Raw genomic sequence first — 21,882 nt, 5'->3', positions numbered from 1 at the left:
TCAGGGATAAGGTCAAAAGTATCAGAAGATGTAGATATTGAGGAGACATTGTCAGTAAGACATATGGCTTTATCAAAAGGGCGAATGTTTGCGACGAGGGATAGAGCTGGTTTTATGTTAATATTCAGAACATCTTTTGCTATTTCCATCATTTGCTTAAAGAAATATGTTTTGTCAGAATGATGACAATAACTTCTCAATTTATTTCTTCATTGCCTGTCTTATCTGATTATAAGGTTCATTTCTGATACGCCTATACATTTTCTAACGATTTTCAACAAGTTTCATAAATTTGGTTTTCTATGCGATCTGTATCTTTGCCTCATACTTAGCCCAATTGCAATTGTCAACCATTTTAACTTTTTTGACTTTAATACACTGTGCATCTGCAAAGTTTAAAATATTAAGAAACCATTGTATTTCGTAACCTGTAAAATTAGGACACAGCAACTATCTGTAAGTGGTCTTAACGTATCACAAAAGAGGTAAACAGTTTATAACAGCTATCTGATTCTAGTAGCTGATAGATAGGCTTAGTGTATGTATATCGTGTGATAACAGGATACCCTAATTATCCTTACTTAGACTGTATATGTAAGCTCATGCATGGTCAAAAGCTAGTACACATCCACTGGGCTTCGTAAAGAGTAACGGTCACACTAGCTGATAACAATATTCGCACTACAAACGAAACAGACATTCATATGACTATCACATTTATTGATATTCCGTGTTGCATTTAACATATAAAAGAATTAAAGTAAGCTGCAATTCCAGTCATTCAGTCATGTATTATGGCACGTTCCGTTATGGACAGCATACTTTGAACAACGTCACATAGTTGGTGATATTGCTTTCTATTACACTGTATTTAAATATATGTATAGGATATATTAGTGGATATGCCATATGGAATTTGATAAACGAATTCAATCATTTGATACACCACGAGGCTATGTACGATTTACACTATAAATATACACTATTGATGGGCGCCTTTATGTGGCAAATCATATCAATTTTGCTTTGAAGCCGGAAAATTGCATACATGGAATTCAATATTATAATACCAACATATTTAACTTGACCACTTAACCTTACATTAACAAACAGTAAACATTCTTACCCTGAAGGCTGCTGGTATTTTAGGAAATTTCATTACCACTGAAATCTTTCTGAGTATTTTAAATAGATGATAAGCTATGTAATTATCAAACGCCGAACATGGAAGCTAACTGATTACGTTAGATAGACTATTCAGATACTATGTCATCAGTTTTAGTTATTTACACAAACGTTACTTCAATCAATATCTGGTAGAACTCGATATTCGAAGTACTTTTTAACATTTTTGATAACGTTCAAAACCCAAGGACCATATTTCTCAAATATGTGATCTGGGCCAATGCCCGTCGCCTTAGACATGAAGTTAATCCCGATGTCGGCGTCATATCCGGGTGTGAAGAAAAACGGAGACGTGTATCTATCAACACCGATGTCTATGACGCGATGAGCAGTGGCTTTTAACCTTCCTCCCATCATTCTGGAGAACGTGTCGCCTATATTCATAACAAGACTCTTTGGTCGAGGCTCGACTTCCGCCCAGGAGCCATCGGGCATCTTGACCTCGAGTCCTTTGTAGTGAAATGTCGCAAGCAGAGTAAGGAAGTTGGTATCTGTATGCTCTGGTGTTATCACAACTTTTCCGTCCTCTATCCGGGCGTTGTCGGGTGGAGTACCTTCCCAGGGTGGATAATGCATTATCCGATATGTTGTACACGGTTTGTCTGAAAACAACGGGGTGAATATATCCTCTTCAATACCAAGTCCGATCGCCGTAAGACGCAATATCTCTAAGGCCGTTTCGTGTAGTTTTTCGTATAACGTCCTCATGTTTGCTTTAAAGGGGAAGGTCCCATCTTCTTCAGGCCACACAGAGTTCTCATAGAACCAGTTGTTTGGCTTGACTGTTGGATCATTCGGAGGGACATCACGCGCAAACTCAAATCCTTCCTTCCTGCTAGGTTCATTCGGTAAAACGGGGAAATAGCCACGGTAAACGTTTTTGCTATCTGGGTTCCAAAAGTTTCTCAGTAGCTTTTTCTTTGACTCCTCTGGTTGTTTGAAGAACCATTCACAACACTTGTACCAGAGGTCGAAATCCAACCCTTCTATATTATCTATGAACAAGAAACCTGTGTTCTCAAGGGCATCCACTATCACCTTCGCTAAAGCCTCGCGATCAGTCCGAGCTTTGGAAAGGTCGACAATTGGCAGCTTAAAGGACATTGTCGAATCCTTGGAACAACAAATACTGCTAACCTGGAATTTACAGTCGTGTTTAAAAATTACGAATAAAGCTTTAACTCATACATATATTCAGTTTCGACATTATAAGCTATATTTAGATACATAGATATATTTCAATCTAATTAAAGTCTAGATGGTCATTCTCACTACGTTACATGACATCTAACGACATCGCATAAGGGGTCACATTCTGGTGACCTTTGTTATCACAATGTTTCACTTTCAGGTCGAATTATCAATTTTTCGATGTCATCGATCTCACCATTTCGTCACATCAATTATCTGAAGCCAGCAATTTCGGTACAGCATTTATATAGCTATATACTTCGTTGGCCGAAACAGATTAACATATTGTCCAAGCTATGATTCTAGTCATGCTATTTCGCACATACAATTCACTTCCAAGATTCTGTAGGTAGTAATTTGATTGGTTAATCCAAAAGTTCATCCTGACGTGACCCCGTACGCGATGTCGTTAGATGCTCAGATAACGTAGTAAGAATGAGCATCAGTATTTGATTAGACTCAGATACATTGATGCCCTGTAAGGTTTCAAAATTATAAATTAGAAAGATCACAAAGTAAAATTTAAAAGAGAGTTACCTTTCCTGATTACACATACGATTTCGACTAAACTATCTTGAAAGATTACAAGTGAAACGTGTATATGTCGTTTTACTTACCGGCTGTATCGTTCAGTATACCCTACCGCTCGTGTCTCTCTGTCAGCAGTGTGCTGAGTCTTCACTACCTAATCAGTACTAACAGCCACCGATGAACACAATCACTATACAAACAGGTATATTGGCTTGTACTTTGATGCAATGTAAATTTATCTCGTGGTAAACATTGCTTGGTGAATTATTCGGCCTTGAAAGGTAGTGATATGAGCTGGGCGGTATACATACTTACATTGACAAATGTAGTAAATATCACTTATACAATGTAGCACGTAAACTATATAGCAGCAGAAACGGAGACTAGCATATTAACTGTGATGGTATCAATAATTGTTTTCTTTAATCATTGTCAGTTTATTTGTATATATATCCAAGCTCATCTAGAAAGTACCGAACTGGCTGTATTCTAGGTCTTTAACTTATATATATATATAAATGCATGTTTCCTCAATAAAATACATAATGAAACTGTCTACTAATAGTATGGATATTTATTGAATTGAACATTTAAAGCAGTATTAGATCTAAGAACTAGGTAACTAAATTATAAAAACAAACATTGACTGGCTTTTTTGATGTCACTGCAAAATATACAAAGACTTCCCTGGTTTTTCGTATTTCTTGAGCTGTACATAACCGGCAGTTATCTGAATATCGAAATATACAGATATAGAAATATTACAATGTTACAAAAATTGTATGTTTAGTTACGAACACCACAATATAGTATATGTATTTTAAGTTGGAATAAGCATTAATTGAGATATGTTGATAATCAATAAATCAAAGGGAGAGTAACAAGTAACTCCCTTTAAGTAATTTTGACACTCAAATACACCTTCCGGGATATTGAAACATAATTACTGTATTAATGTTTTCTTATGCAATGAAGACACTGGTTCTAAAAGATAAAAAATATGAATAATTATGATTAATTTAACAACCCAAAAACAATATTTTAGTTTAATACGAATAATGTTGTAAATGTATTATACAAACACTATTTTAATACTTATAAATAGTCAAGATGTTTATATAATAACGAAATCGCATGCATTTGTTCAATGTATTGCACTCTCTTATCGTTTACATTGTACATCTGACAGTTATTACAAGCATAGCCATAGATAAAAGGACTTTATACATGTTATTAGGAGAGGTACCAGAATAACCTCAGAGTCCTGAAAATACTGTGGATCATCAACAACAAAAGGTCAAGGTATTCAGGAAGATAATGTGTCTTTTTCAATAACGATAACAGTATGTTCAAGTCCGTTTTAAGTGACATTGGAATTACATTGCACTATGAATGTTATAAACGATGAAAACATTATCCATTTCTACAATTAAGAGTGCAATCAAACAACGTGTGAAAATATACCATAGTTTAAAAATATATGTACACCCATCGTAAACGAATATCTAGACGAGGACAACGATTGTGGCGATAAGACAAACAACGTAATACTAGATGAGGACTACGATTGTGGTGTGGCGATAAGACAAACAAAGTAATACTAGACGAGGACAACGATTGTGGCGATAAGATAAACAACGTAATACAGTACGAGGACAACGATTGTGGCGATCACACAAACAACATGATAAACGAGGACTATGATTGTGGCGATAAGACAAACAAAGTAATACTAGACGAGGACAACGATTGTGGCGATAAGACAAACAACGTAATACTTGACGAGGACAACGATTGTGGCGATAAGACAAACAACGTAATACTAGACGAGGACTACGATTGTGGCGATAAGACAAACAACGTAATACTTGACGAGGACAACGATTGTGGCGATCAGATAATAAACGTAATATTAGACGAGGACAACGATTATGACAATCAGACAAACAACGTAATACAAGACGAGGAGAACGATTGTGGCGATAAGACAAACAACGTAATACTAGACGAGGACTACGATTGTGGCGATCACACAAACAACGTAATACTAGACGAGGAGAACGATTGTGGCGATAAGACAAACAACGTAATACTAGACGAGGACTACGATTGTGGCGGTCACACAAACAACATAATACTAGACGAGGACTACGATTGTGGCGATCATACAACGTAATACTAGACGAGGACTACGATTGTGGCGATAAGACAAACAAAGTAATACCAGACGAGGACAACGATTGTGGCGATAAGACAAACAACGTAATACTGGACGAGGACTACGATTGTGGCGATCACACAAACAACGTAATACTAGACGAGGACTACGATTGTGGCGATCACACAAACAACGTAATACTTGACGAGGAGAACGATTGTGGCGATAAGACAAACAACGTAATACTAGACGAGGACTACGATTGTGGCGGTCACACAAACAACGTAATACAAGACGTTTCATATAATTTTATTTCGACAAATCTAATTGACAGATACTGACTTCGTTATGACAGCATTGAAATAGAAAATGATTGTGATAATTATAGAACTCTCTACAAAGGAATAAAGTTGAGGCAAAACTAAATTGTGGCGATATTTTCACAGGTACGCACATATAGTTATTACAGTCCATGTTAACGTGGTATCAACGTCTGGCTGTGGAAATTATTATTATTTGTCCTTACAATTTCGTTTATTCAATTTTGTTAACAGAATGTCGACAGCTCGGAAATTGCGTTGATTTGGCTCAATAAATGTTATTTTTTTGAAAGATAATTTGTGAATTTTAAAACCGAATCGAAAACGATTTTTGTCATTGATATCTTAAGAATCCATTAGTCAGTCCCTTCTATTTGAATCTAAAGGCATTTTTTTCTGTCAAATACCCAAAGTCAAGCTATTTTATAATTAATTAAAAAATATTAATGGATTTTTCATTGAATATCCTAATTACAATTTGTGATATATCTCAACACAATCACACCAGACAACTGTTCATATGATGGATATGTCCGCTACATAACATGTTATAAATTTCGATCGAATATAAAAAAATAAGTAAGGTCATGAGACGATAACAGAACCAGGTTTTGTCTGAACTTTCTCGTAGATAAACCAGTCTTTTATTTGTGTTCACTGATAGTCAGACAGAAGACCACTGAGTACGATTCGATAGGAATACGCAGACAAGGCGGTGTTTCGCGATGTGCCTTTGCAGATACATTGTTCTGTCTGTGGTCGTGTTTTGTTTGAAATGCTGCAATGGTAAGCTGTAGAAGTAAACCATTATGCTTGCAAACACATTCTTTTGTAACCTGCAGTTATTGTATTCATATAAATACACCATAATCTCCGGAAACAATATCAATATTGTCTTTGATTAAAATAAACCTTGTTAAAATGATAAGATGACGTGCTAGTTTTTGCATCCCTGGTCTTATTTTTCTTATGTCCTTATGTCGGTATTCTCTGTTGTTTTTGCAAGCATAATGACAACTTTTATCTTAGGAAGTGGTCCAAATGCAGGAGCTATAAACGTCGGTTCAAGACAATTGCTCAGTAGTCGTAGGAACTGGGGATGGGGTTCCTATTCCAACGCGGAAGCCATCTTAGGGCTGGCCCTGGCGAATGATACGTGGTACAGAATGGAGGACCCCGATTCCGTGGCCAGTGTTCAAACTATGCACATAGAATTGTTAGCAGCATTATCACGGTATGACGACATTTTAAAGCTTTGTTTTCGTCAATATGGAAACCATATTTCGGTGATAATTTGTTAGATTTTTATGATAGATATAATTGTAGTGCCAAATAGGTGCAGCACATCTATTAACTCACACCATGTCTATTAATAACATCCGATTATACTTTCCTTGAAGAACGGCGTCCTTTAAGTGTGTCTTTGAATCAAGAATAAATTACGCAGTGTTGACAGTATAATGATTTAGTGGGAACCTTGTATCACAGTTTTGTTATGACAGGGGAGTTACTTTAAACCTGCTTTATTATAGTGTACAGTAGGTACAGTATGTAGTACCAAAAAGTCTTACTTCTGGGATTATAATCTATTTCGCGTCCTTCAATCCTAGATTATCGCCCTATCAACGTCACAAGGCTACCTATGTGGTTATCTTCAGGAGAGAAAAAATCGATAGATCAATATGTAGGTGTGTTCCTTTTGATAATTTCAGAGGAGCGACAGTCAGTATAAATCTCGTCAATTAAAGTTTATAGCGACCTAAGATTACTTTGGTATACATAAAAAAATCAAACTAGATTGATCGTTTGATCAACAAGGAAACGGTCACGGAGCTGTCGATTTCACCTTGAATCTTCCAAATTAGCATAGAGGGAAATTAATGTAACCCGTTCATTCGTAGTCAATTAGCATAACCATTCTTTCCAATATCACACGTGGTTGCGATCTTAGCGCCATCTCCTCTGGTATTTTTATTATTATCTTCAATACATGAATTGAGTGTTAAAATGATATATTTAGTTGATGCAGCTCTCAAGGAGAGAACATAGTTATTAATTTATAAATACATATTTAAATCATTTATGTCATAATGTTAGTACGTATGTTTATAAAAGTAAGGATTAATGATGTAAATATCAAGTAAACCTTAGCGTTTTTTATTCCTAGAGTATTAAGTTGCTACATTCGCATTCCACATATCAAACCAAGGAATTCGCTCATTTTTGTAGGAGCAACATGCTGGAAAGCTCCAAATGGTCCAACGGAAAACTCTCACAATACATTAGTGCGGTACAAATTACCTGTAACAATGTCAACGACTTCTACGGACATAATCTCGTCTACATTCTTAGTAGACATATGCTCCAGAACAGGGATTACTTTATGCGCCAAAAATTTGCTCTCTCTTGGGGTGTTTTGGCATTATGTAACGCAAACGAACATATCGATGAGACTTTTAAGAAACTTCTTGGAAAGCCGTCAACAAATTTCACTTTTGGTGTTGGTATGTTTACGAATCACTGGACAAACTGCGTTATGAATTATTATTATTTTTATTGAAAATATACAATTTTTTTCAACATCGAGTTAATGCTTGACTAAAGAATAGAAAAAAGCCTTTGATTACATACAGATACACAAATTACAATAGACAAGAAGGATAATAGCTCGAGAAATGAAAAGCAAACTGCTCACGGCTATAATTATACAGAGAAACATATTATGTTAATGAAAAGCCCGTGTTTCAGGTGAGGCTGCTATGACATTGATGGCACTGACCTGTATCAAAGATATGACAGGGCAACGATCGGCTGAAGACTTTATTGTTCGACAGCTCAGGTCTGGGATCAGACTAGAGGAATACACATCTGGTTTGGCGATTCAGGTTGGTAATAATAGTTTAAAAGCACATTTTTTTCATTAAAGGGACATATATTGAATATTGGAAGACAGAAAGAGGCTGCGACGGTCATGTCGAGATAGGAATTCGCATTGCTTCTGCGGGATATTCGACCGCCAGACGGGTTCATAATGACGTTATTCTCAAAGTTACACTCGGTAACGCGCTGACAAATCACAGAATAATTTAAAACTAGATATTACCTCATCAAACAAAAATAAAATATTTAACATGTTTGTGCCTAATGGGGCTTATTTTTATGCGACTCTGTGAACTTGCCTTTTTGTGTGTAATCGTTTTCAATTATTTTATATTTATATTTATTTACCAGCTTTGTTTCTATAACACCATTAGTCGCGAGAAAACGAGCTATGACTGGGCTTTATTATCACAACAAATACATCGGTTTACTTTGATTTGTTTTTGGTTGTTCGTTGTGTCACGTGATATCTGAGTGAAGCGGAGGGGCGTGACGGAATGGTAAAGTGCGGAAGCAAAGCGACGGAGTTTTGTGGATTTTTCTGTACAAACATGATATTAATTCCAGTTAGTCTCAAATATGAGTTGACAGTTCTTTGATTTATCAATCGTATAAGTAACTGTGCAACCCATGTCCTTCGACCGAAGGGTGCCCCTTTTACGTATTTTATGTTCGCATGTTACGTCCTCATAATGTTCGTCTGGACATGTCAGGATGACGGACAACCTAATAACAATGTCCGTGCGGACATGTCGACATTACGACACATGCTGTTATCATGTAAATCATGCTGTTAACTATATTTTAATAAGTTGTTCTCTGTAAAAAGATATTGTCTCTCGTAGGCCCTGAGGGCTGCAGGTACAAGGAATGTAGATGACCTGCTCAATACCATCACCGCAGATCTAAGGCAATGTATGTATATTACTGTCCGGTGTGAGAACTATAGCAACTATGTAAATGCATCATATGTGATGTTTCTCAGCTCTATTGTTTTTTTAAATGGCCTTTATTGAGATATAAAGATTCGGATATTTCAGGATTATTTTTTGAAAACACAAAGCAGTTCCAATAAGAAATTGTCAAATATTTGTCAAATGTGTTGATGGGATAACATTACATGCATGTAACTGAATATCAGTCTCGGCTCACTGTAACATGTAATTTACATTCAATGATACAGCAACAATGTAAATGAATATATGCATAGCTACTTATGGGCGATACGGTATAAGTATAGATTGACCAGTCATCAGCTAAGGTAAACATGCCACGATCACTTAGTGAAGACTATTATCATGGCTTTATCTCATATGCATACTACATATAAAGTCTACCTTTCCTACAAATATATAATTATTCAGCTATAGGGATCAGTATGACACGTACTCTTGAACTGCTCACTTGAAATCTCGTTTATCGCTAGCTATTTTAGAGGTTTAGAAAATATGTGCTTTTTTGAAACATTAACGATATGAATAGATCAACCATGACAGAAGACATATTTATGTACAATCTAAAAAGAGAATAATTTTCATCATTATTTGCAAATTTCATTCATGAACGAATCAATCAAAGCGTTATTCTAATCGGCTGTTCATAGGCCAATCAATCGGTTTTGAACGATATTTGTCTAGAACCTAACATACTTAACGCATACTGACATAGGACAAATATTTCATTATTAGCATTGCTTAGAAACACCTCATCACTGATGACCCCTCCTGGAGCACTGCACATCTTGCCGGCGCTGGCGGAATCCTCATTACTTGACATTGGGAGAACCGTCTGTCAACAGGAAAGTTAGACTCTACTCTTATAGACTTTTTAAATTAATTAATAAACAACGACACTTAGCAAATGAAATGTCCTCTTGATGGCTATCGTTTTGATCGATAATACTAGCGGCAACATAGATAATAACATAAGTTATTTTTTAATCTGTCATGACATTGGTTGTTAAACAATGTAGTATGATTATATACACATAAAAGCAAATAGAGATTAACTACAGATGCTAACCTTCATATCAAAGTGGGTAAGAATAAGTTGCAAAGACCTTGCATTCTAAGTGAAATAATCACAAACTATCTTTATTCACTTCGTAATATCGACTAAGGTCATGCCATATGAACTTTGATTGTGGTACTAGTATTATGAATATAAATTATTTTCAGTAATGAAAATCAGGAGTAAGTCTAGAAGGAAGGAGCAAACCTAAACATAGCCATCATTATTGATTTAGTTTTACGAGAGAACTTACAGACAGAAAGAATGTACAATATTTAGATTGAATTGTATTGCATTATGAAATTATTTTCCTTGTATGACACTTTTCTTTCGTAATGTTTTATATACATGTCACAGCTACCGGCATGCCGAACGTCACCTCATCAGGCGAAGTGACACTGAAATTAACAGTAGATGGTGCACAGGCTCAGAATCCTCCAGTCACGTGGACCGTAACCATAGCGAACGGAACAACATTGTATGATGCAATGCTGATTCTCCAAAACCGAACACCTTCCTTCAGGTGAATTATTTGCCTGTACAATAGGAACGTGATATACATGGGTAAACCCAGAATATCTAGATTGGTTGTAAGAGTACGTTTGAACCACCGTGATTAGCCTATGCGTACGATATTATAGATACAATTTGATTTTCCTCTAGTCAAGTATGTTAAATCATCACAATTGACGACGTTTGTGTTTTAATGTGGTAATATGAATTTAGGAAAGAAAGTGTAATTCGTCAAGTTTAAAATGTATGAATTAACAGAACCGTAGTTTATCACGCCGTAGACTAGAGCTCGACTCATACGTGTAAACCCGCCATGCCCTTTTAACACACGTTTGACAGCTGCTTAGACACTAAGACACGTATAATTACTTCACATACGTGATTGCATTAGTGTATAACATGATCATACACGTGAACTGACAAAAAATATAATTCAAATGTACAATGGCATTAAAATACTTGGGACATGGTTACACGTGACCTGTTGAAAACCCACTCAAGCAGAAATATGACTACCTCTATAAACAAACATTCCTGAAGAAGGCAATCAGGCTGAAACAAATTAGGAAGAAAGAAAATACAGTTTCTTCTCATAGTCAAATGTATGTTAGCATAAATAAAGGAAAAAATCCTTCATAATGAATCCTACTGCGCATGCATTCCCAGGTATTTTTGTTTTAAAGATTTTGCTCATTGTGATATTTAACGACATTTGTGTATATCATTGTGGTGTCATAATAACGAAACTGTTATTCAAAATAACAATCGAACTAAAAGCTATATCAACAACTGTCGAACATGTCTGACTGAGTTATGCACACGGATAACTAGTGTATAATAATGCAGAATTTGCCAGTTTCAGCTAAACAAACTTAAACGTTTAAATACAGTCTTAATTGATGTTTAATTCCTCATTAGATTCCAGGCGACTCCTTCATCGTTCGGTTACTCCGTGGACTCTATCAATGGAATCAGTGCTAATACCACTGTTCTCCACATACTGGCAGATTCTTCAGGCTGGAAACGTACCCATCACATCTAGTAAGTTTCCAATGTTTGATCTGTGTATATATATACACAAACTGAAATAAACTATAATTATACTTAATAACAATGTAATTGTACTCTCTAACAAAAAAAAAATAAAACAAAAAAATCTTAGCTTCTTAAAAAGAGAGAAAATAAAAGAACGAATTCCAAGCTTATGGGTCTTGATGTAAGCAACTATCCTCTTGTTTAAACGCCAAATGTACATAAATAGTTTAGTACGCATCTACAGTGTCCAGTTTGCATACCATATCAGTTAATGTTAATAAGAAAGCGTCATTTATTATTCTAAGTGTCAAATATAGGAACATTGATAGGTGTATGTATGTAGTCGATATTAAGTAGACATCACCCAGATTTCCCCTTGTACACGTAGTTGTATAGTATATATATTGGTTCTGATTATTGTATCAATAACAATGAAACATTCGGAAGTCTCATGGTTAAACATTCATTATTTCCATGGTAACGCATTCATCGTTTCTATGGTTATAAATTATTGGTTCTGTGGGTAACCATTTTTGTTTCTCTTTTTAACATGTCTGGGTGTCATGGGTAACAATATTGTTTTATGTCAGGTGTGAGCGGAACTATTCCGAAGGAAGGGGATCACTACACCTTCCATTTGACGACTTGGGGTCGCTAAAGATTACGTTACTATAGTGACAAAGCAAGAAACAGTTGCTGTTTTCTATTGCTATTATTGTATATTAATTAAAGAAATCCTTGAATTCCAGTCTTTATTTCACTTCAAACCGTCCACAGATAAAACAGATTAAAAAGCTACAAGCTAAGTACACTCTACGAATAAACTACACATTGAAAATCTTGAAAGCTATAGCACGCCTTTGTCTTTCTTTCATTCGCATGATGGATATGACAGATTGAAAGTTTGTCAATCCTTAATACAAAATAAAAGCATCATTATTCCGCGTCATGATTTATGGTTCGTCTAGTTTCATTCAACACCATATAGTAGTATAATAATGTTTTGCCAACACTACTGGATTTTGGTATCCTTACTAAACCTATAATACTATATCAACTTTAACCCTTCCTTCGTATCAATATTATGTAATTATTGCTGTCATCGAAATTTCAGTATTCTATTTCTTTTGACCATTTTTGATTTGCGTCATAAATAATTTTCCGTGATGACCCTAAATGTAAACGCTTTAAATCATTACAGTAATTTATTCCAGCAAACATGTTGCAGCCTGCGATAGTATAGCTATTTTTCTTTCTCCTTCTTATTATCTTTTAACTTGATAAAATGTCAATATCAATATATAAACATTAATGTAGACATATATACAACATGTTTATAGACGCTGAAGTGTATCGAATCAAGTCAAGGTTATATTGATTTATTTATTCAAAAGCATTTTCTATAGCAAACTTATGTTATAACAATTTCACTAATCTGCAAAAGGATAGATGGCAGATATCTAACATTATTTTTGTATTTCTTCTAGATCATTAAAGTGTATTTCAATAAAGAAAAGATAAAATAATTTTGATATGCTATTTGTAAAGAAAAACATGTCACGCGTTTTTGTGTTTTTTTTTGTGTTTTTTTTCATGATCAGGAATAGCTATGAGATTAATTGCCTCATTTATAGCTGCTTAATGAAAAAAAAATAAACAAAACAAAATAAAACAAAATATGTACGTTAACTAAAAATAAAAAAAAACCACATTGACAATATGATTACGGTTTGTACGTAATACGTATGCAAGATATTTATTTGTTAACGAAATCTAGATTCAGCAATAAATAGATAAAATAAATAAATACAATAAATAAATAAAAACTTTTGTCAAAATTCCATCAAAATGTTTACAGGATAGTAGCTTGATATGCTGTCAAATTACAAGTCCCTGGGCCCAGTGTAGGGAAGCGGTTTTCCCTCGTGATGTTCTGATGACTTAAATGCGTCACTTGATTACGGTTAAAATAAAACTATTATATACTAGTTACATTTCTGTGTGAATGTCGAAGTATGTTCTCGTATTAATATTGATCCTTCCGACGTCTTCAAGTAAATAAATGACATGAGTAAATTTACATCGCTATTTACAATCCAAGGTAAGAAATATATGTAACATGTTTATGAATACAACATCGATATTACATATAAATATAATGGTTTTGCTTTTTATGTTAATATATCAATAGTAAAACTACTACTGTTTATACATTGTGCCGTACTTATACCATCAAATTTGACCAGAACTTAACTGCAATCAAAATCCACATTGCTATTATAGCAACATTAATGTTCAGACGGGCTTGTACTTCTCCAATGTGGAAAACCCGTTTCTTTCGTGATTGCCATGAATGTTTTCTTCAGTATAACGAGAAATAAGACACGTGACTCTGTTCATTTGATACACACGTTTGTGAAGGTCATGGATGGTCAATAGAAAGTAACGACGTATACTTCAAGGATTTCTAATAAGTTGATGTCCCCTTTCATTAATGTCATACATATTTCATTCAGTATAATGCTGTACTTTGTAACATACATATCTACAATGTTCTGCTAAGAAGATACATACTTCAATGAAATATATTGTCCTCCTGTGGAACAATCCACACAATAAAGGTTCTTCTCAGTTCATGTACACGTCGGTGGATTCTATATATTTTCCAAGGATATTATAGCAGTATTGATATTGATTCTGAAAGTAAAAATGAACATTAAACAAATGTAAAATGATAGAAAATTTTTTTTGTTTTTGCAAACGGATGTTCACGGTATTTTCTTAAAGTGAATTTTTATATAACGCTTTGTGATTTTATCATAACCTTATTATACTGGTACATCTGTACATACAAATAGTCGAGGCTTTAACTTCAAAAACTTTAAATCAACTTACAATATTTCCTAACGCCTCTGGGCGTCGCCTTTTCAATTGCCGTGCCGCTTGAAATATGTCCACTTCCTCATCCATTTTCAGTTGATCTCTGATGTTCGATATACAACAATATAGTCCACTCTGTGTGCATCCGTTCCTGTTGTTGGAGTAGAATGATGCAAGATGTAAACCAAGGGATTTACGTATGCATTCGTCGATAAAGAACGTTAAAGTCTCAGAGAGGCACATTATTGAACGTCATTGAATTTAATGGCAGGGGGTAATACTATTTCCCCAAGATGTTTTACATGTGATTTTACATGCTTGTAGAAAGAAATAATTTATTTAAGATTTATAAAGAAAATCCTATTTCAAAATTGTAAAACTCAGGAGATTATATTTCGTTCATTTAGTTCTCCACATTAAAGAGTAGTGTACATTAATTTGAAAAACCCTTTTATGGATGTAAATGCACCAATGTAGGTGCAATAACTGTCATCGTAATTAGTCAAGATATAAGCAATAAGGTCACTGTCAATACTATAGCTATAAAGTCATACAATTAATCTTACCGACACATAACGACTACGGGAAGCGTGTCGTCTGCCCGTCGCCGACTATCCAGCTGTTCTAAGAGCTGAATGAGAGATGAGTCGGAGTTCGGCAATAAGGAGTCAGACGCCCACTGGGGCATGGAGTAAATTCTTACTGTTGTAGCATTACTAGTCCGCTGTTAATAGATAAGGGATATTCCATTTAGCCAGGATAACAGTACTGAGAAAAGAAAATGTCTTTCTAAGACATGAGTGATTTAACAATTTATTTAATTGATTAATAAATCAATGCACACATACACGTTATGCATGGTATGATATAACTTTATACATTAATAATATAAAGGACATCTATATAAGTCACACACATCGAAAATACCCAAATACAACTTACCAGATTTCCTACTTTGTAATCATTAATGGTCACCTCTGCATACGTGGGAAGCTCTTTAATCTTTTTCACCGAGAATGCTCTTCTTTTGGCCGGATTATCCTGAAGCCAGTACTCCTATCAATTGATGAGATATGCTGTAGTTTTCTTTTTCTTTTACGGTCCATCGACAATTAGTAATTAAGAGCTTTAGTAAATAATGACAGAATTAGTTAAGATGCACCCTAGACATATTATCATTGGTATGTGCTCGGTATCGCGTTGATACATTTTGATTATACTTTATCCATTCAAATTTTTTCTACCTTTCCCAAATATGGTGGTTTATGTTAGAAAACATTTAGCTGGCATTATGGGCCCATCTGCTCAAAAATAAATAGACAAAATTTTGTGACACTATGTAACTCGTGAGTATCCTCTAACCTGTATATTCGAAGGAATACACAATTCAGGTTTTGGAGTTATTAAGCTAATCACCTTTTGAACAAATGGGCTATAATCCTAAATGTCCCTCGATATATATAAGTTGACACACTAAGGCATACAGATCAACTCACTTCCGCCAGGTTTCCCAGGACGACGATGTTCCTGCAGCTGTAGTCAAACACCATGGCCCAAAAGTCATCGCACGTGTCCTCTAGAGGAAATTGTGTCATGATATAGCCAAACTTCGAAGTATATGACTGTAAGAAGATACAGCTGATGTTCAATAAACTTATGGGTAGTGTTTGATGTCCGAAATAGGGTTCGATTATACACGTATGCATTATATACAATTTTTAACTGTAAGCAGTAAATTAACGTCAATCATTTGCTTTTTGAAAAAAAAACAGTGTTTCAAGAAATATTACCTGAATCACAACAGCATTGATGTAATCTGTCCTGTTGGACGACTGTGACTGAAGAAATGGCCTAAACATGTCAGCTGCAAAACAATAGAAAATATGTGCCGTAATTAATCACGCAGAGAAATTACGATCGAAATAGAGAAATTCGAAAAAGGGTTTTGTATTATTGTATAAATGTTTTATATCATTGAATAATGTTTAAACGATTACCAGCAAGTATATTGGGGTCTCGATTCTTGTCTCTATTTTCCTTTCTCATCGCCGCCGTAAAGGAGCTAGATGTGAAGTTCGGATTACATTTCTGCAATGCCTGCAATAACATAACATTTGCTTGTGTTATCATTTCCTGCAAGATTTATTTTGCCAAACTTATCATAAATGATACTGACCGCGCAGTGTTGATATTGTATCAATCAAGACAACACCTAAATAACACGAACAAAATCATTAAACGGAATGCATACCTCAAATTCAACGACCAATTTAGTATTGTTGACTGATGTAGCCTTCTTAGGAAAAAGTGTTTCCAGAGCAGCAGGGAATTTTGTCCGGGAAATATACGTATCTTGTAAATTGTATCCTTCTATAAGTAGCTCGTGTAGAGCGATGTACTGTTTCTGTAACAGAATACGAATACACTCAATTTGGGCAAGCGATTAACACAAAGTCGATTTACATGACATTGTTTTTTTCGAAAGAACGGATTATTTCAGGGAGAAACTATGTCCCCAATTTTATACTCTTTAAATGTTAACGACGATTTTGAAATGCAATTTATCAATGATAAATGTCCAAGTATTAAGCAACAGGAATTAAATTGATTTCTCCTTATGTAGGCAGATTATACTGTTATTTTAGCCGAACACTAGAAGGCATACAGAAATGATTTTGCTCCCTACTTAGTTACACTCGTAAATGTACCTTAACAATCAATACCGATAAAATCAAAGTTTTCAGAAGCTGTGGAATTCTTAAGGAAAATGAAGAATGTTTTTTTTTTTTTTTTTATGGTGAAAATGTAGAATTTTTAAATGTAGGATAAAATTGAGGCAAACAAACAACTGTAGTTATAAATAGTGTCATAATGATCCATTTGTATGTTTAGGAACCGTAATTTTATTCAACGGATATTAGACAAGAATTATATAATTATGGCCTTGGATGTATCCCCGGGAGTCAAATTTAGTCGACAGCAGCTCATTTGATATGATTAGAAATAGATAATGTGATTTTTTCCAACAGAAATATCAAATAACCATCAAGTCATGTACAAAAACCAATTTTTCAATACTCAATACAAACAAATCTTCTTTACAAAATTATGTAATGAAAGAAAATAGCAGTAAATTTCAACAATAACTCGCCACAACTAGAGTGTCTTCATATAAACTTAATGTAAAAGGTGGTCATAACTATTGCATTAAATGAAAGAAATGTCCCAAGTGTAACCTCGAGCATATAAATCTAGATATTCGGCAAGAGTAAATAAAACTTTACTGTAGAAAAAACCAAGCGTATTTCTATTCATACCAGCCCTATGTTCTGATAATGTATCTGATTTGAACAGCTTAGCGAAATATCTACGTTTGTCTAATATACTGCGGAAAATGTATGCGATTATATAGATAAACTAATATGTGCGCATACGTATAAATGTAGAGATATGTGTTTAGGTACTTACCGACCAGAAAGGTCGTCTGTTAGTATTGAGATATATGTAGTGTGTGGTTGAGATTTTTTCGGTTGCCTGTTGTATAGGTATATGGGTATAAGAAGAAAGGAATGTTTTCGTTGATAATGATATATTCATTTTTAGAACATAATCAGATATATGTATGTATGCATGTGGGTATGCATGTATGTGTACATATGCGCGTATGAATTTAGGCAGGCATGTGCGATCTTATGTTTTCATGCATGTGCGCACCTGTATGTATGTTTTTGTTTTGTTTTTTTTTTTATTTGTATAACGTCCTATTAGCAGCTCAGGTCATGCAAGGATGGCCTCTCGTGCTAGCAATATGTATGTGTGTGGTGGGTGCGTATATGTGTTTTGGGAGACTGTGATATGTTCGTGTTAAGTCTCCTTGTGATAGCTCGGAACCTTTGCCGATTTATAGTGCTACCTTACTGAAGCATACTGCTGAAGACACCCAGCAGAACACCTCCTCCCGTCACACTATACTGACAACGGGCAAACCAAAAAAGTCGTCCCACTCCCTAAAATGCTTAGCACTAAACAAGTGTAGCAAGACGCTAATATGTCTCGGCCAGGGGACAGAACCTAAATCCTTCCTCACAGGAGCGAACGCTAAACTAAAGGCCAAAAGTGAGGCTTTGTCAAGGGAAACATAAGGGAGAAGAAAGTCTTCTAGATAAAGGAAAAGTTCCCAAATTTAGTCGCCTCATCCGATCATGCAATCGGGGTAGCAGGTACATTTCTTATATGTATGCATGCAGCTTCGTTCTTGCATGTATGCATGTGCGTAACTATATGTTATGCATAATCTTCTTAATTCTTAATGTTCTTAAATGAGGGTGTAAAACAACTAGAATTTCACAGTTGTCATGTCATATGGTTTTATTGCATATAACTCCACCGGCTATCTTAACGCGAACTGCCACAGTTAAAGATGTAATATAAAAAGATATGTACACGTACATGTGTTTGAACCATATCCATCCTATTGTTCCGCATGACAGTGAGGTAGCTGGGAATGTCGATCTGTCCTGTTTTCTTCCAATGAGTGAGTAGTGCATCTAAGCCAATGAATGTACCCGTTCTTCCAATGCCAGCGCTACAATTAAAACAAAAACAATTCTTACTTTTAACATAACAAACATTACATTTAATAGCCTGGACCAACTGAGTGGCAATAACTGGTCATAATTAAGTAAATGAAGGACACAAACGATTTAAAGAACATGAATGCTGATGAGCCATATTCTTCAAAATATGGCTCATAGATTAAGTCACTTGGGCTACTGCATGTTACAAGAACCAGAATCGGGAAAATGTATTTAAGTTGGGACAGACTTCAAAAAATAATTTGTCTCGTTTAAAAGGCATGTACCGTGTAATAATAATGTATCTCATTAACTACTGCGATTTGTTAGAAAAAGTGAATTAGAATAAAATACGTTAACACATGTTTTGACAACAATGAATATGAATTCCAATGTAATTCAATAATTTTCATTTACCTGCAGTGAACAATTATTTGACCAGTAAGTTGTGTTTTATATGTCATCACACGGCGATGAAAGAGGACGAGGTCAAGGTTGTCGGGAGTTCCGTGGTCTGGCCATGTTGTAAAATGGAACTGGTGCACTTGACGTTCTTGATTGCTCTTTAGGATTCATAAGATTGACGTTTAAATCAACTAATATCATATCTACTTTTGACGAGTGTGTTAATGCGATACCATCTTAAATAACATATATATGTAGTAGGAATATGATGAGTCATCACTGAATTATGCGAATATGTCAATCCGATACGATCTTAAAAAACATATCAATTGAGTAAGAATATCAAGTGCCATCACTTAAAGTGCCATTAAATATATCAAAGCAACGAAGTATACACACCTTCTTATTCATAACGGAAATGTCACGTAGAACATAAAATGCATATATTCTTTCTCTGTCAAGTTTGAGATCAAATGTCTTCGTAGAAAATACGTGTCCTTCGTCTGGCCAATATTTGTGGCATTTTGTCTGCGAATAAAATTAAGAAATAATTTCTTCACTTTACTTTCGGAATATAGACCAAAACATGGTACAAGTAGAGCATTATTCGTCCGACAAACGTCTGCGCCTGGTAAGCCAATAGTAATGTATCAATCAAAGCTATATCCATATACCTCTTAAATAAGCACTTAATTATCTGACTGCAAGCACTACAACTGTTTTCCTTTAGATTCTTAATTCGTAATACAAGAGTTACCTTACCTTCCGGCCCTCCATGAGGTTTGTCAGCATTACAATTTTGCCTGAGCCAACCTGCCAAATCATCCTCCAGAAATCGTCTATCGTTTTTGGCTTTGGTCCTAAAAATAATGAGTACAATTTTAAAATTGATTTTCTTTATATGGGTTTATGAATGACAGACATTGCATTTTACATGTACGCTAAGTTATAATAGATCATGTAATTTCAAATAAGCCAATAAAAGAGATTCTATGGCTTGTATACCTTGATATGTCTGATGGTTGGAAATTCAAATTCGATATATTGTACTTATACTATACATATATTGTTGAATGCAGCATATCCTAAATTTGACTACACAATTTGATATGAGTAAAATTAATTAGGTTAGTTATATTCTGAGTGTTTTTTTTAAAATTGCGGCAATTAATCAAATTGTAGTAAAATTGACTATGCAAAGCATTTTGCAATGATTCGTAGTTTACAAGTAGACATGGCTGCGGTCACGTTCTGTATCAATATACTGAACTTTCTGAATCTGTTAGCTTTAACTATATATGATATAAAGGCATCTTTATGAATCTTTTAAATTATGACATTATAAATTCATTTAAAAAAAAAGGCTGCCACGAAATTAAGCATGGCCAATACACCTTAAAAGCGGAAAAGTAATACTAAACAATACTGCATGTGTCCACTGTGCAACTACAAAAGAATAACTATGTGACTTTATTTGCATGCGTTACCAGCAATATCTCATTGAAGATCAGACCAATATGGCAGATCAACACAATTGCGCACTTTCCAATTACATGACACATTTTATACTTCGTAACTATTATAAGATTTAGGCGTGTTGTACATTGTGTTAATATCTGATAATTGTGAAAATCAAGCATGGATGCCTCCTACCTTGACTTGCAATGTAAACACTAGTTGTAGCCACACCCTGCAAATTTAATAAATTAGTTTCTATAAAATCAATCAAATCATTAAATACACACAGTCTATTTTAGAAATTATGTGCAATAAGTTGAATTCGATATATAGAAGGCTGAAATATCAAATGTATTCTAATGACATAAAACGGCAAGCAGTTTGATATATCATTTCAATATTCGTGAATATCTCAACCGGTATACTTACATCAATATAATTAGCGTTAATGTAGTCGGAATCGATATCGCCATCAGCTGTGTCCAGTACAATTCTTGAATGGTCATCTGCAGTTAAATATTGTCAAAGACCTAAGGCAATTGTTGATTTTCTTGCCAGAATAAACTTCTTGCAATCTGCATTCGCTTCGTGATATAAATAAATGTGTTTATAGCAATTACTGCGTTGTTCGCTAAGTTTGCAGCATCCCTAGGTCTAAGGAATATTTTATATTGGAACTCGAGATTTAAGGATATATATTATGTGTATCAGGAAGCATAGTAACTAAAATTAATTTCCTTAT

The 21,882-nt window shown here is 34.7% G+C and overlaps 4 protein-coding genes across 5 annotated transcripts; 2 read left to right on the top strand and 2 right to left on the bottom strand.

Annotated features, from left to right (window-relative positions):
• Window positions 1–703: 703 nt before the first annotated feature.
• On the bottom strand, window positions 704–3,035 carry LOC117325562 (2-oxoglutarate-dependent dioxygenase citB-like). Its single transcript, XM_033881874.1, has 2 exons — window positions 2,994–3,035; window positions 704–2,322 (listed from the first exon to the last, which is right to left on the bottom strand). Exon 2 carries the CDS (start codon window positions 2,287–2,289, stop codon window positions 1,303–1,305), a length of 987 nt encoding a protein of 328 aa, XP_033737765.1. The 5' UTR covers window positions 2,290–2,322; window positions 2,994–3,035; the 3' UTR covers window positions 704–1,302.
• Window positions 3,036–6,058: 3,023 nt separating this feature from the next.
• LOC117326451 (uncharacterized protein CG3556-like) lies at window positions 6,059–9,459 on the top strand. Its single transcript, XM_033883200.1, has 6 exons — window positions 6,059–6,171; window positions 6,415–6,619; window positions 7,615–7,889; window positions 8,134–8,270; window positions 9,111–9,180; window positions 9,449–9,459. The coding sequence occupies exons 1-6, from the start codon at window positions 6,111–6,113 to the stop codon at window positions 9,457–9,459; spliced, it is 759 nt and encodes a 252-aa protein (XP_033739091.1). The 5' UTR covers window positions 6,059–6,110.
• A 500-nt stretch (window positions 9,460–9,959) lies between these two features.
• On the top strand, window positions 9,960–12,670 carry LOC117324800. 2 transcript variants are annotated; one of them, XM_033880633.1, is made up of 4 exons: window positions 9,960–10,067; window positions 10,633–10,798; window positions 11,707–11,829; window positions 12,414–12,670. In XM_033880633.1, coding segments are annotated over exons 1-4 (378 nt in total). In that variant the 5' UTR covers window positions 9,960–9,979; the 3' UTR covers window positions 12,415–12,670. The 2 variants fall into 2 exon arrangements, with proteins under 2 accessions (XP_033736524.1, XP_033736525.1); XM_033880634.1 differs by lacking the exon at window positions 12,414–12,670 and having other exon boundaries at window positions 11,707–11,922.
• An 868-nt stretch (window positions 12,671–13,538) lies between these two features.
• On the bottom strand, window positions 13,539–20,539 carry LOC117325560 (receptor-type tyrosine-protein phosphatase kappa-like). Its single transcript, XM_033881871.1, has 12 exons — window positions 20,445–20,539; window positions 20,082–20,210; window positions 19,695–19,840; window positions 19,153–19,288; window positions 16,955–17,107; window positions 16,701–16,800; window positions 16,494–16,567; window positions 16,200–16,325; window positions 15,646–15,759; window positions 15,270–15,427; window positions 14,719–14,854; window positions 13,539–14,520 (listed from the first exon to the last, which is right to left on the bottom strand). The coding sequence occupies exons 1-12, from the start codon at window positions 20,505–20,507 to the stop codon at window positions 14,452–14,454; spliced, it is 1,404 nt and encodes a 467-aa protein (XP_033737762.1). The 5' UTR covers window positions 20,508–20,539; the 3' UTR covers window positions 13,539–14,451.
• Window positions 20,540–21,882: the final 1,343 nt, after the last annotated feature.

The sequence above is a fragment of the Pecten maximus genome, chromosome 4 (assembly GCF_902652985.1).
Source record: "Pecten maximus chromosome 4, xPecMax1.1, whole genome shotgun sequence".
Classification (NCBI taxonomy): domain Eukaryota; kingdom Metazoa; phylum Mollusca; class Bivalvia; order Pectinida; family Pectinidae; genus Pecten; species Pecten maximus.
The sequence above is the reverse complement of the archived record's forward strand: the minus strand, read 5'-3'. Positions and strand labels throughout refer to the sequence as shown.